This window comes from Balaenoptera physalus, assembly GCF_965194825.1.
Source record: "Balaenoptera physalus genome assembly, chromosome: 11".
Taxonomy (NCBI): Eukaryota; Metazoa; Chordata; class Mammalia; order Artiodactyla; family Balaenopteridae; genus Balaenoptera; species Balaenoptera physalus.
Window position 1 is genome coordinate 30,806,562 of NC_138896.1, and position 17,651 is coordinate 30,824,212.

The 17,651-nt window shown below is 42.7% G+C and overlaps 1 protein-coding gene across 4 annotated transcripts in view; it reads right to left on the reverse strand.

The window, feature by feature from the left end:
* Positions 1-17,651, reverse strand: part of RUNX2 (RUNX family transcription factor 2) — a 224,795-nt gene that overhangs the window by 47,463 nt on the left and 159,681 nt on the right. For 3 of the 4 annotated variants that reach the window (XM_082412484.1, XM_082412483.1, XM_082412485.1), the window contains exon 6: positions 7,248-7,421. The exons of the other annotated variant lie outside the window; for it this stretch is intronic. In XM_082412484.1, coding sequence (XP_082268610.1) covers positions 7,248-7,421 — 174 coding nt within the window. The remainder of the gene's footprint in view (positions 1-7,247; positions 7,422-17,651) is intronic. 4 annotated transcript variants of the gene reach the window in all.

Below are 17,651 nucleotides of genomic sequence, written 5' to 3' on the forward strand. Positions count from 1 at the left end.
TTCTTCCCAGAATCCATAGCAAAAGATAAAAAGGGGCAAGAAGGGTCCCCAGGCAACTAGTAAAGACACGCCTACATGTGTGTACACATATACACATATACATATATGTAAAGCTCAAACTAAATATAAAACTAAAAAGAGAAAGGTGATGCTTTGGAAAAGAATGAGAGAACGAAACCCAGACTTCCTCTGGGCAGAGTCCTGAAGTCAGGCTAGAAATGGAACAGTCTTGGGGAAGGACAAGGAAAGGCATCATGAAGGAGATCGATTCTCCTTATCATGATTCGATATTAACTGAGCATCTTGTATTCCAGACAGGAGAACATTACGATGACAAGATTTTGGAACTCAAGAAATTGATTTTTCTTGGAACATTACCCGTCTTGTGTTTTTCTAAAAGTATAGTAAAGTCAGAGCATCTTCAGTTAATAGGGAATTCCAACTGACAGAAGTCCAGAGACCTTTAAGGAGCTCATCTACGAATGATGCCAACAGTTGCAGTGACCACACAGCCCATTGACAGCCAGCCCTTCACAGGGTCGTACTGAGCTTTATCCTTCAAAGCCAGCCCAGGCTGGACCTGAACTCCACTCTTCCTTAGTAGGTGGCTGCCAGAGTTGAAGAGATGTGAAATCGTGTTCACACACAGGATTTGTGTTATTTCTTCATAAGAACTGGAACCAGCAACCTCCTCTGAAGAGCTTTCCCGCTCACACGTGTGCGTGGCAGCAGCACATTTTCCTGGCTATTCTGCCCAAAAGATCTCAAAGGAAGAAGGCAGGACAGGACTCTGCAGTAACTTCAGAAATGAAAACACAGCACCACCCAACTGAAACAACAGAACTTCCAACCACCTGCCTTGAGTGTGGTGATTTCAGTTCCTTAAGACACAAGATGCCTATAGGTGAGTAGGACCACAGTGATCGTAAGGCAGGGGACCTCATTTGACTCCCACTCCCCACATCCTACAATTCTTCTCACGCTGAAGGCACCCGCAGTCATCCTTCCTGCTCAGTAACAGTCACTGTGCCCCTCGTGGGTTCATCCTCTTCACGCTCACAGCCACCCACCCTCGCCCGCTTCACCTCCCAACTTGTTTCACCCGAAAGAATCACGGGGTCACTCGGCACTTGAATAGGACGGTAGTTTGGGACACGGCTGCTCAGCTGTGCTTTCCTATTTCTAAAAGGCTTTGCTAGTAAATGTTTCAGTGCAAGCACAGCGGCCTGAGGGCTAAAACAGCCAAACACATACACAGCTGAAGCCCAGCTGGCCAGAATCCTCTTAATGCTTAAAGGAGCATGTTTGCCAAGGGGACACAGCAGCGGACTGAAGTTGGGCGGAAACGACTTCGCTTCAGGCAAGGTAACTGCTGTTAAGATCATCATCATCCTACATGATGCCTGGCAAGTTGATTTTCAAGATATCCCTAAAAAGGTTACCTTGAATATAGGCTCATATATAACTGTCCTTTAATTAGCAAAAGCAAAATTATATTGCATTTTAAAGCTTAATTCAGATACTCCTAATGCATCCCTTTTATGAACATTTCGTCTCTGAGGATCCTAAATAATATCTGATGGAGAAAGAAAAAGACATAGGTCCATGAGGACACGTGCCACTTAGACAGTCAGCAACATGGCCGACTCAATGGCCATGAGGCTGGTTGCCCGCTAAGAGTCTGGAACTCACAGTCAACTACAGTAGCTCAAGAGGCCTTTAGCAGCTCATTTCTCAAAGAGTCCATTTCCTCCACCTATAAAATATGTACTTTACAGAATTGTTTTAAGGCTTTAACAAGAACTTTATGTAAAACTAGTTTGTAAGTGGTAAAGAGCTGCACAAATGAAAGTCTGAAATGGGAGGAAACTGGGCCAAGAGAGACGTACGCTTCAGCTTCCTGAGGGTGCCTGGTGGTTGAGTGCACAGGACCCTCCAGCTACATAAATCTGGCCTTAATTCCTGTATTTATGACTCACTGGTGTGTAAGTGGGACCTTGAGCAAGTTACTAGCCTCTCGGACCCTCAGTTTTCACAACAACGCTACCCATCTTATAGAACCGTTGTGAGAAATGCCTGCTATACGATACACAGTCAATAAATGGCAGCTAAGAGTAATCCAATCAAATAGGTACTAGAAAAATATTCAGGGTAGGATAATAATGGGTCACACTTCCTGAAAAAGTCAAACACCTGTTCATTCGTTCATCACCAAACCGAAAGTCACCAAGCAGTGGGCACCATAGAAGACAACGGGGACACAGAGGTCAGTAAAACATGGCCCTAGACTTTGAAAGTTCAAACTCTGACGGAGGAGACAGACGTGTACACAAATAATTGTCACCATGTGCAATGGTGGTGTGGGAGCCTTAGACTCAGCTTGGGTGGGTTGGAAGAGGCCTGACAGAGGTGCCAGCGTTTGACCTGAGTTCTGAATGCGACCATCCTTAATTCCCTCTGGGGCTAGTGCAGTCTCTTCCTCAAGGAAGACCCTGCTCCTACCACTGCCCCCTTATGATCCATGCTTCACACAGCAGCCAAAGGAGTCCTTAAAAGCATGTGAATTAGATAATGTCATTCTCTTGCTTCACATCCTTCCATAGCGCCCCACTGCGGTCTGGACAAAACCCACACTCCTTACCAGGGCCTTGAAGACTCTCCTTAATCGAGCCCCTGGCCGCTCCCCTTTTTCACTCTGCTCTACCTACCCTGACCTTCCTGTCCCCTGCACACACCGCATCACCGCTCCCTGAGAGCCTTTGCCTGAGTTTCCCCTCGGCCAGAAATGCTGTTCCTCAGAGATCTTCAAAGCTCTTCAAACTTTCCAATCAAAATTAGCTTCTTCCCTCCCCACACTGCTGTCTCTCCCATTACTCTATTTCATTTCCCCAAAGCTTCTATTATTATCTGAAATTATCTTGCATGTATGCTTATTGACCCAATCGCTGACTATATGTCACTAAAATGTGAGCCCCTGGTGAAGAGAAACTATACTATCTCGTTCTCTTACATTAATGCCTGGCAAAAAATAAGCACTCAATAAATATGTTTTTAGGAATGAATAACAGAATCGCAGAATGCCCACCCCCAAGGTTACATGAATTTCCCAATCGGCCAAGGGCCTGAGTCAGCTTTTTTTTCCTCTAGATGCGGCTCACCCATCCAGAGAGTACTGAGTTCAAAACAGTGCTTATCTTGAGCAACATCTCCTAACATAGTCTCCCTACTCCACTGCTACCACCATGTTCTGAATCAAAAGATGTGGACATTTGTGACAAGCTAGGTGTTTCCTAGCACCCAGAGACAGGCAACTGATGTCTGAAAGATTAAAAAAGAAAAGAGGTGCAGAGGAAGCAACTTCCTCAGGAAGCCGTGGGGAGGCCCTGGGCCCTCAGGCAGAACGTCAGCCATTAAAGACCTCAACAGAGTGACAGGTCAGACCGGCACTGCAAAGAAGCCAGCCTACCACATGGCCAGGACCTTGAGCCCTAGGAACTGCAAGACACACTAATATGAAACACTAAAGGCTTAGGACTTCTTCACTTTACAACTCCTAATTTCATTCCACGCTTCTGGGAGTTCGACTTGCCTTTTATGCTGGCATGTGGGAGAACTCATAGTGACTATACAACCATGATCATTGTCTGTAGTTTGGGGGTAAGAGCTTGAGCTATCAAGAGAGCCAAGCCGATCGATGAGAGATAACTGGGCCCTTTCTGTTACAAATACCTTTATCCAAAGTATTACGTGAACTAAAATGCAGGTGTGGCATATTGCAAAGAAGTTACAAAATCCAGTCTCTTAAGGAGAATTTAAATTTAATCATGTGAAAATGTAGACCCTAAACTGAAATGATACCAAATGGTTTAACCATGTACGTGTTCTACTGAAATGTGATTTCTGCTGTTATTGTTCATCGGAAGGGAACAAAGGCACCCTGGGATAGGAAATCAGAAAGAACGGTCAACACGAACCAGGCATGATAGTCCAACCCTTCTTGCAATGATTTCTTCTTATCTAAACTTTCATTCATTCAACATTTAATGAGACGCTAGCTACCACTGTGCTAGGCACAAAAGAAAATAAATGCCTGGAATAAATCCCTCAGAGAATTTCTAATCTAGAGGGGAGATACACAGAAGCCATAAAATAAGGCTATCTCAACTGAAGCTTAGAGGATGGAGAGGCGGCCTCTAGATGAAGGTTCCAAGACTTTCATGAAGAAGATAACAGTGACCTTGAAGGATGGGTGGATCTTGTCAACAGAAAAAGACCGCCATAGATAGAACAGTGTAAGTCAGGGGGTACAGAGGGAAGATGTGTACATTATAGCCTTGGGATAGAATGTGGCTGTGCAAGGGCTGGGAAAGATAACTCTTCACTTCGATTTTAACTCAAGGACAGAACTTTTCTGCTCTCCCCCGTGTTCCCTAAGTCCCAATTCTCTACATGTGGTTCACTCTAACTCACACTTATTAAATAAGTAAGAAAATTAATCCAGGGAGAAAAAAATGATCTATTCAATTCACTTTGAAGTTGCTGCTGCTACGGATGTTTCTGGGTTGTCCTAATAATCCAGGTCATTGTAGAACGCCACACATCCTTGGTTATGGGTAGATACTTGTCTCACTAATGACATGCTGGGGTTTAAAGAAAGGGCATGTGGCCAACAGTGGGTAGGGGCGGCATGAATATGTGTGTAAGTCTGCAAATTTGGGAAGTTCAAGGAAGTTTTAGGGCCCAATACCTTGTGGATGCTTAAGAAAATGAGGAGACTCATCTATGAATCAATTCTACTGATGCCATCATCCCAAAATGCAGAGCTAATACTCTTGTACTATAATTCCAGAAAGTGATATTTTCATTTTTAAGAATACATCCAGTGAATATTGAAATACTGTTTTTAAATGATCATGATGGAACTGCAGCATGATATTGTATAAGACCAAACATACTGCCTTAGGAGTCAAGAGACCGAATTCTGCTCTGTCACTAACGTGCTGTAAAACTGCAGACAAGGAGCTTAACCTCCGTGAGCCTCCCGACGGGGAGGAGGCTGATGCCCGGAGGTGAGCAGGGTCGGTGCAGGTGGCCAGGCTTTTGCTCGGCTCACATGCTCACCTGGCAGCAACGTGCCCTGGGCCTCCTCGGAGCCTCCCTCTCTGCACTCGTATGTGGGGTCAGGGGTGCTGCTAAAATGTAGATCCTCTTCACAACGTTTACCTAGCTTTTGGTTAATGATACCTAAGGGGTCTTTGGATTCTAAAATGTCCTCTGGGTCCTCTTTTCTGGTGTCATCTTTAGGTTTGAGGACAAAGCCTTGAGAAAAGCATCTTCTTAAATGAATCTAGCAGCACACAGGTTCCGAAGGCCATTTTAAAGGCTTTAGCCATCAGCAAAATATAATTAGTAAACAGTTAAGGATTAAAATATAGAAATCACACATTTAAAGAACCCAGGGGTTGCCAAATCATAGAACATATATTTTTCTTATATATATCTTATTAGCCATCATAAGTCCCTTACAAATCATATATAAACACTTTTATATATGTATACACATACTTCTACACACATACACACACACACACACACACACACACAGAAGCTAAGGATTACTATAAAGACAAAAGGACAGCTATTATGAACCTTAATCAATGATCTAAAATCCATCACTTTAACCAACTACTGTATATAAAATAAATAAGCCATAAGGATGTATTATGTAGCATGGCAAATACAGCCAATATTTTATAATAACTATAAACAGAGTATAATCAATAAAAAGTTTGAATCACTACGTTGTACATCTGAAACTAATATAATATTGTAAAAACTATATGTCAATAAAAAAATAAAAAATAAAAAAATTAAGTCCATTACTTTAAATGTAGTAGCACGCATAGCGACAAGCTTCAAATTCACAAGTTGGTGTGAATTTCACCCTGGCATTTTCATCGAGGACCCATGTCTAGTGAACACACTAACCTGACTCCTACATTTCAATAACTGGAGATTTATTTAAACCTAACACATGGCTATTCTTCACAGAGTTCTAAGTTTCTTCTCTCATGAAGATATCTGGTTCTCTTCAGTGTTTAGATATTTTATTTTTATAATTCTATATTATTTTAAAAATACATACTCAGGCATATCCATATATTCAGACTAATATACATAGACCCACAGAAACCTAAGTAAATATCCAAAAAGACATAACACCTAATAAGGGCAGGACAGAAGGAGAGATAGGTCATTTCGTTTATAAACAATTATGCTTATAAACCGTTAAAGACACTCAAAACCTAACGGCTACAGACAAAAACCTAACCATTAGAAAAGATCCAAGTTGAGAGTTTATTGTACATTTTGAGTTATTTTCCTTCCCATCTAGTCGCTCTGCCAACAATAGTAACTAGATGACATGTTGAGCTCCTTGCTGCTCTCAGTACTGTGATCTGCAAATTAAAGACCTATGATGATTAGCGCACTCTCTTGTCACCATGGCATAAAAGCAAGCAGACTAGTCCTACAGGAAGATCTGCTTTTGCCCAAGTGGGGCAGGAAAAAAAAAAGGGTTGGGAGTCTTAACGCACCAAATGTGAATGATTAATCTGTAATGCGATGCTGATATTCATTTTTAAGAAGAAAGGTAAAGCAAGCAGCACACTGGAATGTATAAAGAGAAATGTCACATGAAGAACGGGAGCTCAATGTGAATCAGAGGGGACGTCTGTCTGCCCGATGGGCCGCTCCTTGGTCTTGCCTTATAACCACCAATTAAGGCTACCTGTTAGCCCAGGGCAATTTTCCAGCCAACTTAATGAAACAGTTATACATGTAAGAAACATTAGCCCAGATCTGAGACGGTAATGCTAATTTTCTAATAGTGAGGGTGTGATGTTATCCCCTGCGCCACCTGGACACAATATAGAAACTGACAACAAACATTCTCCCAGACAGCATGGTATTACCGTCCCACCAGTGTGCAGACTGACATCGCCACAGAGGACAGCATCAGTAGAAACTTCCTCCAAAATTTATCCCGAAGTCAGTGAATACTGGTATTTGGTTTTTATTAAAAAGAAAAAAAAAAGAAGGCCAGTGTCTTCAAGTGTTGATTTCTTTCATCATAAGCCATTTCCCAGCTCCAGAAGCTTTGAAGTGAACGCGTCTCATCTGTCAGGCAGCCCCTCACCCCCAGCCTGCCGGAGTCTGCGAAAGTGAGACCTATGAGTCTGTCTTACCTGTAATCTGACTCTGTCCTTGTGGATTAAAAGGACTTGGTGCAGAGTTCAGGGAGGGCCGTGGGTTCTGAGGCGGGACACCTACTCTCATACTGGGATGAGGGATGCGCCCTAAATCACTGAGGCGGTCAGAGAACAAACTAGGTTTAGAGTCATCAAGCTTCTGTCTGTGCCCTGGAAACAGCAAATCATAAAATAAAAGCATATTAATTAGCTGAACAATTGACCATGCTAAATAGATACGTGAACATACATACTAGGGGTTTAAGCCAAGGAATTGTCAATACTGATCTTTATAATGATGCGTCTATATAATGCCTTCCATTCCAAAGGGCTTTGTAATAAGCATCGTCCGGTGGCAAGCATCCCTAGTTCTGTTCTAGGAATGGAGAGCGGAGGGGCCCAGAGGGTGACTCGGGGCCAAGCATCAGCGGTGAGGCCCAGACACCAGAGCCCAAGAGGGACTCTCTGGGCACCCCCTCTGGCCTCTCGGGGAGGCTGGGAAAGGTGACTGTGTCCTGGGCTGTGTTTGCTCATTTCATGAAGGAGGAAACCTCCCCTGAAACTTCAGAATCTGTGCATGGGACACACAGTGGGCCATACTTGGGGCAGAAACAGAGACAAACACATCTGTTAAAGGGACATTTCCATGATGACCATAAGTGACTTTTTCTTTTTTATGTTACCACTGTACCTTATGGAGACTCCTTTCTGAAAAATTAAAACTCAAACCGAGAACCCCTTTAAGAGGAAAACAGAAATACAGGCAAGGAAACTCAAATCCTCGAGAGGAATGTGGATATTTTGTGATACGCCAAAGCCTGAAAGCGTATAATAAACTATGTTAAATCAGAGAGAATGCTTTTTTTATTTTAAATCTAGTACTGTGGTTCTGTAAGAGAAACTGAAAAATACCCTTTGGGTTACCATGTGAATGTGAGAATCCACTATTTAAAAAAAAAAAAACCAAAAACCTCACTTTGTCTCTCTTCTAGTTTATTCAAGTGTAAAATCCACAGAAATTCTAGATATTAAAGAACTATGTAAGTTGAAGTATAACCAAGGTACTAAGACTTTTTAAAAATCATCCAATCATTCTTAGCAAAGAGCATGGTATTGCCTTGGTGCAGGTATAACTGGAAAACACCTGAATCTTGATGCGACATTGGTTAAGTGTAAATCCGTAGAGTGGGACTGTGGTGAACAAGTACACTAATGCCTACTGCCTAAACAGAAATATATTCCATATTCTGTACCAGTGAAGCCCTGGTATGTTGCCCCAACAGTTTAGTAAAATGTTAAGTAACTGAAGCTGATTCAAAGAAGAGCCATTTAAGATGATGGCTAGAAGAAGAATTTGCAGGAAAAATTAAGGGCATTAGGAGTAGTATCTATAACAGAAGAAAACCTTGAAGGAGGATTAAGAGCCTTCGAGAAGGGGAAGGTAGATTCTACAAGTAGCAAGAACACCTGGTCTCCTCCCACTTAGTACAGGACAAGAGGAATATATCAGGACAGGGTTAAGCTGAACATTAGAATTTCCCAACTATAAGCTGTCTTCCTAAGACAAATTCCTTATTTTACTTGCCCCCAAATGTATTTTCCTGTCTCCTTTTTCATTGCCTACCCAGCCCAAAGAAAACAGACAGGAAGCCAAGGCTTGGTAATAGGAGTGTAGCTGTCTCCCCAGCCAAACATGTTCCAACTAAGGCCCATTAACTGAAATGCACCCACCACCCTATTTCCTGCCAGTGTAAGTCTGGGGCGTGGGCTACAACTGAGGGGCTAAGATTGGGAGAAAAATGATCAGGAAAAACTAGGGAAACTCATTGCTTACTGATAGTTGTTTTCCCCACCATTTATGACTTTTTATCCAGATTACACATAGATATTCGAAATCTAAAGGACCTTCAGGGATTACCCAAAACAGCTCCCAGACCCCAGGAAGTGAGGTGTTCATAGATGAAGTGACCAAGGCCTGCAGAGATAAGACAACTAGCCCATGGGTCTTAGCTATTGACTAGCTCAGCCTGGACCAGGATGCAGCCCGGGTCCTAATGGACTCAGCCTTCCACACATCATGTGGCTCCATCCATGCTGGCTCCCAGCTTCTCCCTTCCTCTCCCAGCTGCTACGAAGGACTGAAAATATCCAGATCGCCAGAGTGAGGCACCTGAGGACTAAGCCCTGGGAGGTGTCAGGCTGGTTTTCAAGGCAGGCAGAAGCAGCAGCAAGGATTCAGTTACAAAGTTAATAGCTCACCCATTACCCTAAACAAACTTCCATCAGTACACCTCGCTGTGTCTTACAAGGTTCACGATTAGAGAATCATACAGTACTTGTCACAGTTAGATCCATGGATTCTGTTCCTCATACACATATCAAAAAAAAAAAAAAAGGATTGCTGTGGTGTTGATACAGCTGTAAACATTAACAAGAAAGCTTATGGAATTGTCCCTGGAAGTTATTTAATAGGCCATATTTTTGGAATGGCAGATTCCCTGAGGGCTGGGGTGGGGGGAGGGCTACACGATCTTGCATGGTTCCTTTATATACTGGGGCTTTATGTGGGCCATGGGTCACAAGAAAATTTAATAAGCTTTGCCTCTGCTTTCTACAGCCCTTTCGTTAGGTTTTCATGGAGACCGTATGAGATGTGAACTCAGTATACAAATGTGCGAGGACACGTTTATTTTCTCTGAGTCCGGTGCTTCGGGGCAGTAATAGGAGGTCGTAGGCAAGAATAAAGGACTTGGAGGAGCACGGATGTGTGTGAGAAATTTAAGGGCAGGTGAAATTTGAAAAGCCTCCATCACCTTTTGGAAACGATCTTCGAAGGCAAGCTACCGAGTATCTACACACACCCTAGAGTAATTCGGGGAACATCTATCTGCAGCTGCATCTATACAAAAAACATACCCATTTTTCTTCCTAGAACGTCTGCCCCTTCACAGCCACCACCACGACCACAACAAAATTCTTACAGGAGAATGAAGAGCAAAAGCCGAACGGGTTCTTCATCTTTCAACCATGACAAATAACTGCTACCGCTAAACCACATCAGGGTGACACAGGAATGACGGGCTGAAAGAAGAGGTACTTAAATCCTCAGCACCCAAGCCGTCCCTTCGGAAACTGGGGACTCGGAAGACAAAGGGCACACCGACTTAAATCAAGGACAGGGTACTCTGCCACGGTACAGGGAGAACCAAACCTCATCCAAAGGGCCAAAGAGTGGATCTTCCAAGCAGGAGGAAGCTGTAAAGAATGGAGAACTGCTGTCTCCATGTTGCACAGTCTTGCATATCTAAGACTATGCAAAAGCTCGGTCCGGGATCTCCTTTCCTAGTTGCACTGCCTGCCTTGATCAGTGGCTCTCCCATCCAAGCTGAATAAAAATATCCTCTACGGAGCTTTGAAAAATATAGATGTCCATCAGCTCAATTAAATCGGGAGCTCTGGAAGAGGGTCCTGGGGAAAGTTATTCTTTAAAAGCTCACAACATAGTCCAACGTGCAGCTGAGGTAGAGAGCCACAGCCCAGGACGATCCCACAACCCCACTCGCTCAAGGCCACCGACTCACGTCCATGCCTCCCCCATCACTAGGGTGAGCCCTGACCTCTGTCCTGAGTTCCAGGTTTGTGTGTCCCTCTGCCTACTTGACTTTGACTCTCCCCTGGGACATCTCAAAGGTATCTTAAATTCAGCATATTTAAGACACAATTCTTGCTTCTTCTCTCCAAGAAACCCCGTTCCTCCCTAAGAGTCCCCCATCTCAGTAAATGGCACCAGCCACTCAACCCCTGAAGCCAAAAACCTTAACACTTTCCTTGATTTCCCCTTACATTCAATCCATTAACAGATTTTGTTATTTCCATCTTAAAAGTCTATCTCGAATCTGTTCAGTTCCACCAGCACAACCCTCACCCAGGACCCCATCATGTCTCTCTGGGCCTCTGCCATTGTCTCCCTTAGTGTCCCATTCCAGGACTTTTCCATTTTCCTGAAATGCTCTCCCTGGGATTCTTTGTACAGCCCACTGCTTCTCATCCCTTAGACCTCAGGGTGAACACCACCTCCTATGAGAGGTGCCTGCCTACTAGACCCAGAGTAGGTGCCCTCCCCTTGAGCACACCCTGTTTATTTCCTTGATGGCTGTAACCACAATCTGTAATTATCTCAGGCATTGATTTGTCTCCCCTGCAAGACTATGAGTCCAACAAGAACGACTGCTCTGGCATGTTTACAGCTCTAATTCTCACAACCCAGTTCAGTCCCTGCCGTACAGTAGGTGCTCAATAAATGTTTATACAATAAATGAATGAATGTTCTCCTCTTTTAGATAAATGTCTTGGTTGAGAGAAATTTTTCTGGCCCAGGATATCATATTATAGCGCTATCTTTCCCAGAAAAACGCTTTCCTTCTTATTTGGCAGTCTTGTGAATCCAGCAGGGAAACCCCTTTTTTAGAGACCAGCCTTTATTGATGTTTCCTAAGAAATTTCCCTGAAGAACATTCATTTAAGTGAAAGCTTGTTTGCTTGCTTGCTTTCCGAAAAAGCCACATTTGCTCTTACTATAATTCTTAAGCATTGCTGCAAGCCATTTAGAATCATAGTGCTGAAAAGGACAAGAGAAATCATTTTGACTCTCAGTTTTAGAGCAGGGTACTTCTTTAATGGAGAGGACTCTGAGTTCCTGAGAGGGGAAGTGACTTGCCCAAAGTCACACAGCTAGTGGCAGGACGAGAACTCAGGTCTTCTGACTGCTGGTCTGGGGCTCTTTTCCCTCCCATTTGGCAACCAGCTTGTTTTAGATTAAAACAGCACATCATCAGTCATTCAGAGAAAATCACAGTCAAAAGTGAATTTCAAGTGGAAAAAGAAGTAGTTTTCAGGACAAATTTCATTCAAAAAGTTCAGTGTGTTTGGCTGAATATGACTTTTGTTGCAACAAATTCAGGGGCACAAGAAGAAAGTGTGATGGAAAAGGTCACAGCATTCACACATCCCTAGAGCAAAGACACATGAGGAACGGTTAAGTCACCAACCAATAGTCTAATGGTCCCATTCTTCCCCACCCGGCTCTTTCAGTCCAAGGGCAAGTCACCCACGGTGAAAGCTGGTAATGTTGCCTTTAGAACTTCTGCTTAAAAAATCACGCTTCTGAAACTGGTCCGTGAAGACTCTGAAACTGTGGTATGTGAACTACGAAAACAAACGTGCCACTCTGATGTAACCCATTTTGCCCATTTTTATAAAAGTCGATTGAGCACCGCTTCACAACTCTGGAGAGGCGGGTGGGCGCTCAGCCAGAACCTCATGCTCTGTGCCCCGTATTCACAGCGTGATGCACTACGCCAATTAGTGAGCCCTCTTGAAGGATGCCCAAGTGCACTTACAGAAGAGTACGCCTTTCACAACAGGCAGGGCATGTCACAGCCCCTCCGCTCTCACGTGGCACAGAAGGGTCATTTAGCTGGTCACTAGGGCATGACGTTTGACAGCTCTTCTCTTTACAGCAGTATTTTAAATCAGTTTTAAACACTCACTTGTTTTATTAGGTATCTATCTACTTGTATCCTGGGTATCAGGAAGATACAACGTTTAAATAAAATAAAGTTAAAAGGCAGATCTGCAATAAAACATCAATCAGGAATCAGTATGGCGTCCATATTCAGGTCAGTTAGTCTAGCTAGTGTGTGCTGGGCATCTACCATGTGAGCCTCACTAGGCATTGTAAGGAGGAGCGGGGAGAAAATATATAAGATAATGTCCTTGCCCTCAAGCAGTGCACAGTCTAGTAGGGAAGAAAGGCAAGCAGTTAAGTCTAACTGCAAAGGACTGTGTGAGACAATCACTGAAATGCTACAGTTTGGGGATCAATTGAAAAAATATAAATATGGACTATTTCAAAATATTAAGGAAGAGGTGCTTTTGGTGATTATGTAAGAGTATGCCCTTAGGTTTTAGAACGGGTAACTAGAGGTTAAATGTCCTGATGTCTGGTATTTGCTCTAAAATATTTCAGCAAAATAATAAATGAAGCAAATACAGCAAAATGCTATTAATTATAAAACAAGGCGATGGGTACCTGGGGTTTTATGAAATATAATCTCTCTGAATGTATGTTTGAAATTTTTCACAAAAAAAAAAACTTTAAAAAGTAATAAAATGCCGTTGGAAGAACAGGGGAACAACTGATGCTGACTAAACGGGAAGAGGAAACCCTCACCGATGAGATCATTACGTCCTTGAAGGCAGAGGAGGATCCTGATGGCCAGAGAAGGAAGGAGAAAAGCTAGCTGGAGGACAAATGACAGAACCATGATAACAGACGTCCTGTGAGACAAGATGGTGCTGAACATATATGTGATATTAACCTAACCAGAGGCAAACCATCTTCAAATCACTTGACACTTCTCATTTGACAACATTAATTCTTTTCAACGATGCAATATATATGGAAATCTGTCTTTTAAGACAGATCTTTTCATCCCCTGACCAATAAAACAACACTTTGGCAGCCCCTGAGCCTCCTGTGTCATGCCATCAGGCCTCCCTGGAGAAGAGGGGCGTCTGGGAAGAGATGAGCTAATTTTGCTGCCAGCAAGTCAAGTGACAGAATGAGATCTGGTCCAATACCCCAGGGCTCAAGCCACAGGGTAGAACCATCTAAGAATGTTGTGACAATGACTTAGAGAGTAAAAAGGAACAGGGGAGAGGACTTGAACCAGAATTACCATTTTTCAGAGTAAATTGGTTATATGCAACAGAGACGCTATTCCACAGCAGTTCTGGGGGGACAAAAATGATGCCTTCAATTCTAATCTCTCTACCTTGAAAGTGGCACATGAAAGAGTGTTTGCAGGGAGGGGTTAGGGAACAGGGTGACTAATTTTAAAGTCATAACTCAATTCCAAATGAAATTACTTGGAATTTTACCTCTAAGGATGAGCGTTACTACATTCCCGCAAAAATAGAAGATGACACAGACTCAAGTGAGTTCTTAGGGAAGCCATGCAAAGTTTGGATCCAAATACTTTATTGAGGCTCTAGGTTAAAAACCTTGATTTTCTGCATTCCTACATATGCATGAAAATGAAAATACTATTGAGAAAAGTGAAACTCTTATCTGTTTACATTCAGATGACTACATTTCACTGGTGGTTTGTGAAAGTCTAAAAATCGAAGACCTGTACCCTTGCCATGCACCCAATGTTTAGATAAGTTCTTCGCCTCTCCCTGACACACGTCCCCACGCCACTACAAACAGTCCCAACCAGCTTCTCCTCTAATTTCCCTGTTTCCATTAATATAACTGTTTTCTAGTCTCCCAGGCTCAAAATCCAGCCTAGGTCTTTTCCACCTCCCTTTCCTAGACCCCAGCATCCGGTCAAGCCCATGCCTGTAGTTTCTGCAGGTCTAGCCCATCTACAGGGATGAGCCCCTAGTTTCCATTCCCACTAGGACCACTCCTAACCTCTCACTTGTGGTGAAGATACCAGAGCAGCAGGCTGGCATATATGAAAGGGCACCAACCAGCTGTATGACCACAGGAAGGGTTTAATGGAACTCTCTGAGACCTAGCAAAAACGAAGAGTTCGTTTCCATAATTTCTAAAGTCCTTTCAGTCCCTAAATCCTAACATTAACGTTATGTACCTGCTCCAACCCTTTCAGTCGTCTTACAGTGTCTATCAAATTAAACAGAGCCCCCTGAGCCCAGTAAACAAGGACCTGGAAAAGATGGTCTCAATGTACCTTATTACGCTTTCTTCCAATGGCTCCAACCATACTGCTCCCGGCCTAGGCTTCACTCACACTGGACACCCCACAGTTCTTCAGAGTCCCTGTGCCTTTGCCCAAGCTGCCTCCTCCACTAGAACTGCCTCTCCCCAGTACCTCCATTTGGCCGAATCCCTTCCCAGTCTCAACCTGGTCACCACATTTGTTCTGGTCTTTTCTGTCTGTAGGGCCTCTGGTTTCTATCACAGCAAACTGAGAGCAGCTACAACTGCTTTTTGTCCACTACATGTGGTTATACTTAAGTGTAGTAGGCATTCAGTAAGCATTAACTTTCTGTGAATTGATATAAAATATTTATATAAAATTTCAAACCCTAATATCTTAGCTTTTCCTGGACTTGACTGTGAACTCCCTGAGGATGGGTGTCACGTCCTACATCTAACACATAACTTTGAGCCTAGGTACAGAGAAGGCACACAACAAATACTTGTTAAATTAATAAATAAGAACATTGTTACATTTAGAATTATCTCTCCTTTTGTCCAGTAAAAGTCAGAGAGGAGGGGCGGGGGGGGTGCGGAAAGGCTGGTTATTGGGCAACATTTCCCACAGTTAAATTGATGAGTCTCTAATCTTTGCTGGGAAAGGCTGCTGAGTCATCCTTTTTCCTAAGACTATGCTGTCTGGTTCAGGTCAAAAACTATTTCGGGACTAGAATAATGAAATGGACTAAGAAACTGTCTTCATGCTTAAGGAAGGCCTGGAGCCCCTCCGAGCCACTGGAAATTAGCAGCCGTGGAATATGATGTGTGCATGGGGCCCCAGAGCTCACGCAGGACGGCCCGTGAGACAAGACAGCCCTAGACCACTGTTAGTGTGTGGCTTCAGACAGAGGACCACAGATCATAAACAAATCCCCTTCCAGGAGATTCTTCTCTGATGGCATTTCAAAAATGAACTAACAGATCTTCCCTCTAAGGGCCTTCTTAATATATAAACCAATTTCTAAAGGAAAAAAAAAATGATAATCACTACCACATATCTTCAAGAGCTCTCTTTCGAGCCCTTGAACAGAGTCAGGCATGTAGAATTCAGAGTTTATCAAGAAAGAAGAGAAGAAGAACAATTTCACCCAAGAGAGGTCTGAAGCCTTCCAAGTCTCTTGGGTAAAAACATAATTATGGGAAGAAAAACATAATCTACTCAAGAGACATAATTACATAGTTAAGCCATAGACTCCATAGAAATATTCTAGGAACTCCAGTTCATAGAAAAAAATGTTAAAAGCTTGAATTTGCTTTCTTTTAATAATAAGAGGCGCCAGTTTAGATCAGTGAGTAAAAAGTTCACTCTCCCAAACTCGTATGGAGTCATTTTTTAAATATAATTAGATGCATGAGAGAGATCATTGAAGGACAGCCTCTTTCAAAATGTAGGCTTGTAAAGGTTAAAGAATTCAAGATCTTTCGATAAATACACAAATGAAAGAATTGTGAGATATTAATTCGCATGTATATAAATGCAAGTTACTCTATAGCTTTTAGATTTTAGGCTGTGGCAGAGCCCGACAATCAAAGAATAAGTATCTGGAAGAAAGGACAGTCGCTCACCAGGGAATAACCCCTGAAAAACATATGCTTTGAGTACAATCCTTTTTCTTGAAATAATGGAGTCAAGCAACATGAAATATCTAAAGAAAGAGAAATTCATGGGAGGTAAGGAGAAAAAAGGATTTTAAAAATGTAAAGAAAGACCCGATGAAAGCGTAATGGAAATATACAGGAGGAGATGTAATATTTTTGCAGGCGGTGGAAAAAGAACTAAACCGGGAACCTGGCTGACTTCAGCTCAGCCCCTCTCCTCTGTCCTAATACGTCTCTAATATACTCTGCCTCTTTACCTCTAAATTCTCTGGCACTTTCTTTCTAGTTCCAATCCTGCTACCCTTGACTTTGCCTGCCTGTTGTTTCCAAGGGATGCTTCTTTCCATCTTTACTCGCATTCAAAATAAGATTATATGAATTCGAATTTTTCAGAGCTGGAAGAGAATGTGGACTTCACCAGACCATGTTTTATTTTAGAAAAGGAATTGATGCCCAGAAAACCCCTGTGACTTGCTTGAAGTCACGGAAGTAGGCAGTGACACTGGACACTAGCCCCTGACCAGCCTCTGTCCTCTTTTTCATATGCCAGGCTGCCATACAAGGAAAGAAGGAAAAAAAGGCTAAGGAAAAGAGACCTAAAAAGAACAAAATAAGAAAAAGCAGAGAAGCTTAATTCAGAGATTTTGTTACATTATACCCAGTCTTACTGACTCCGTTTTATCACAACACATCTTGTTCTACTAATTACAACCCAACATCCACAACTGTCCTGGGCCATCAGAATCCGCATCTCTCCCTTCAGTTTCTGGGAAATGAACAAAAGATCTCTTTCTCTATGTCTACACTTTACTCACAAAACTTAGTAAAACTCGAGTGTGTTAGTTCTGAAAACATTTCCTTTGCCTTCTTTGACTATAATATATTCCTACACACCACAGTTTTGTGTTACTGGCCTTTACAGAGACCCCACAGAGAGATGTAAAGATTTTTTTTCTTAACGGTAACGTTTTAGGCAATGGAAATGGTAGTTTCCATAGTTGAACAAAAAGCAT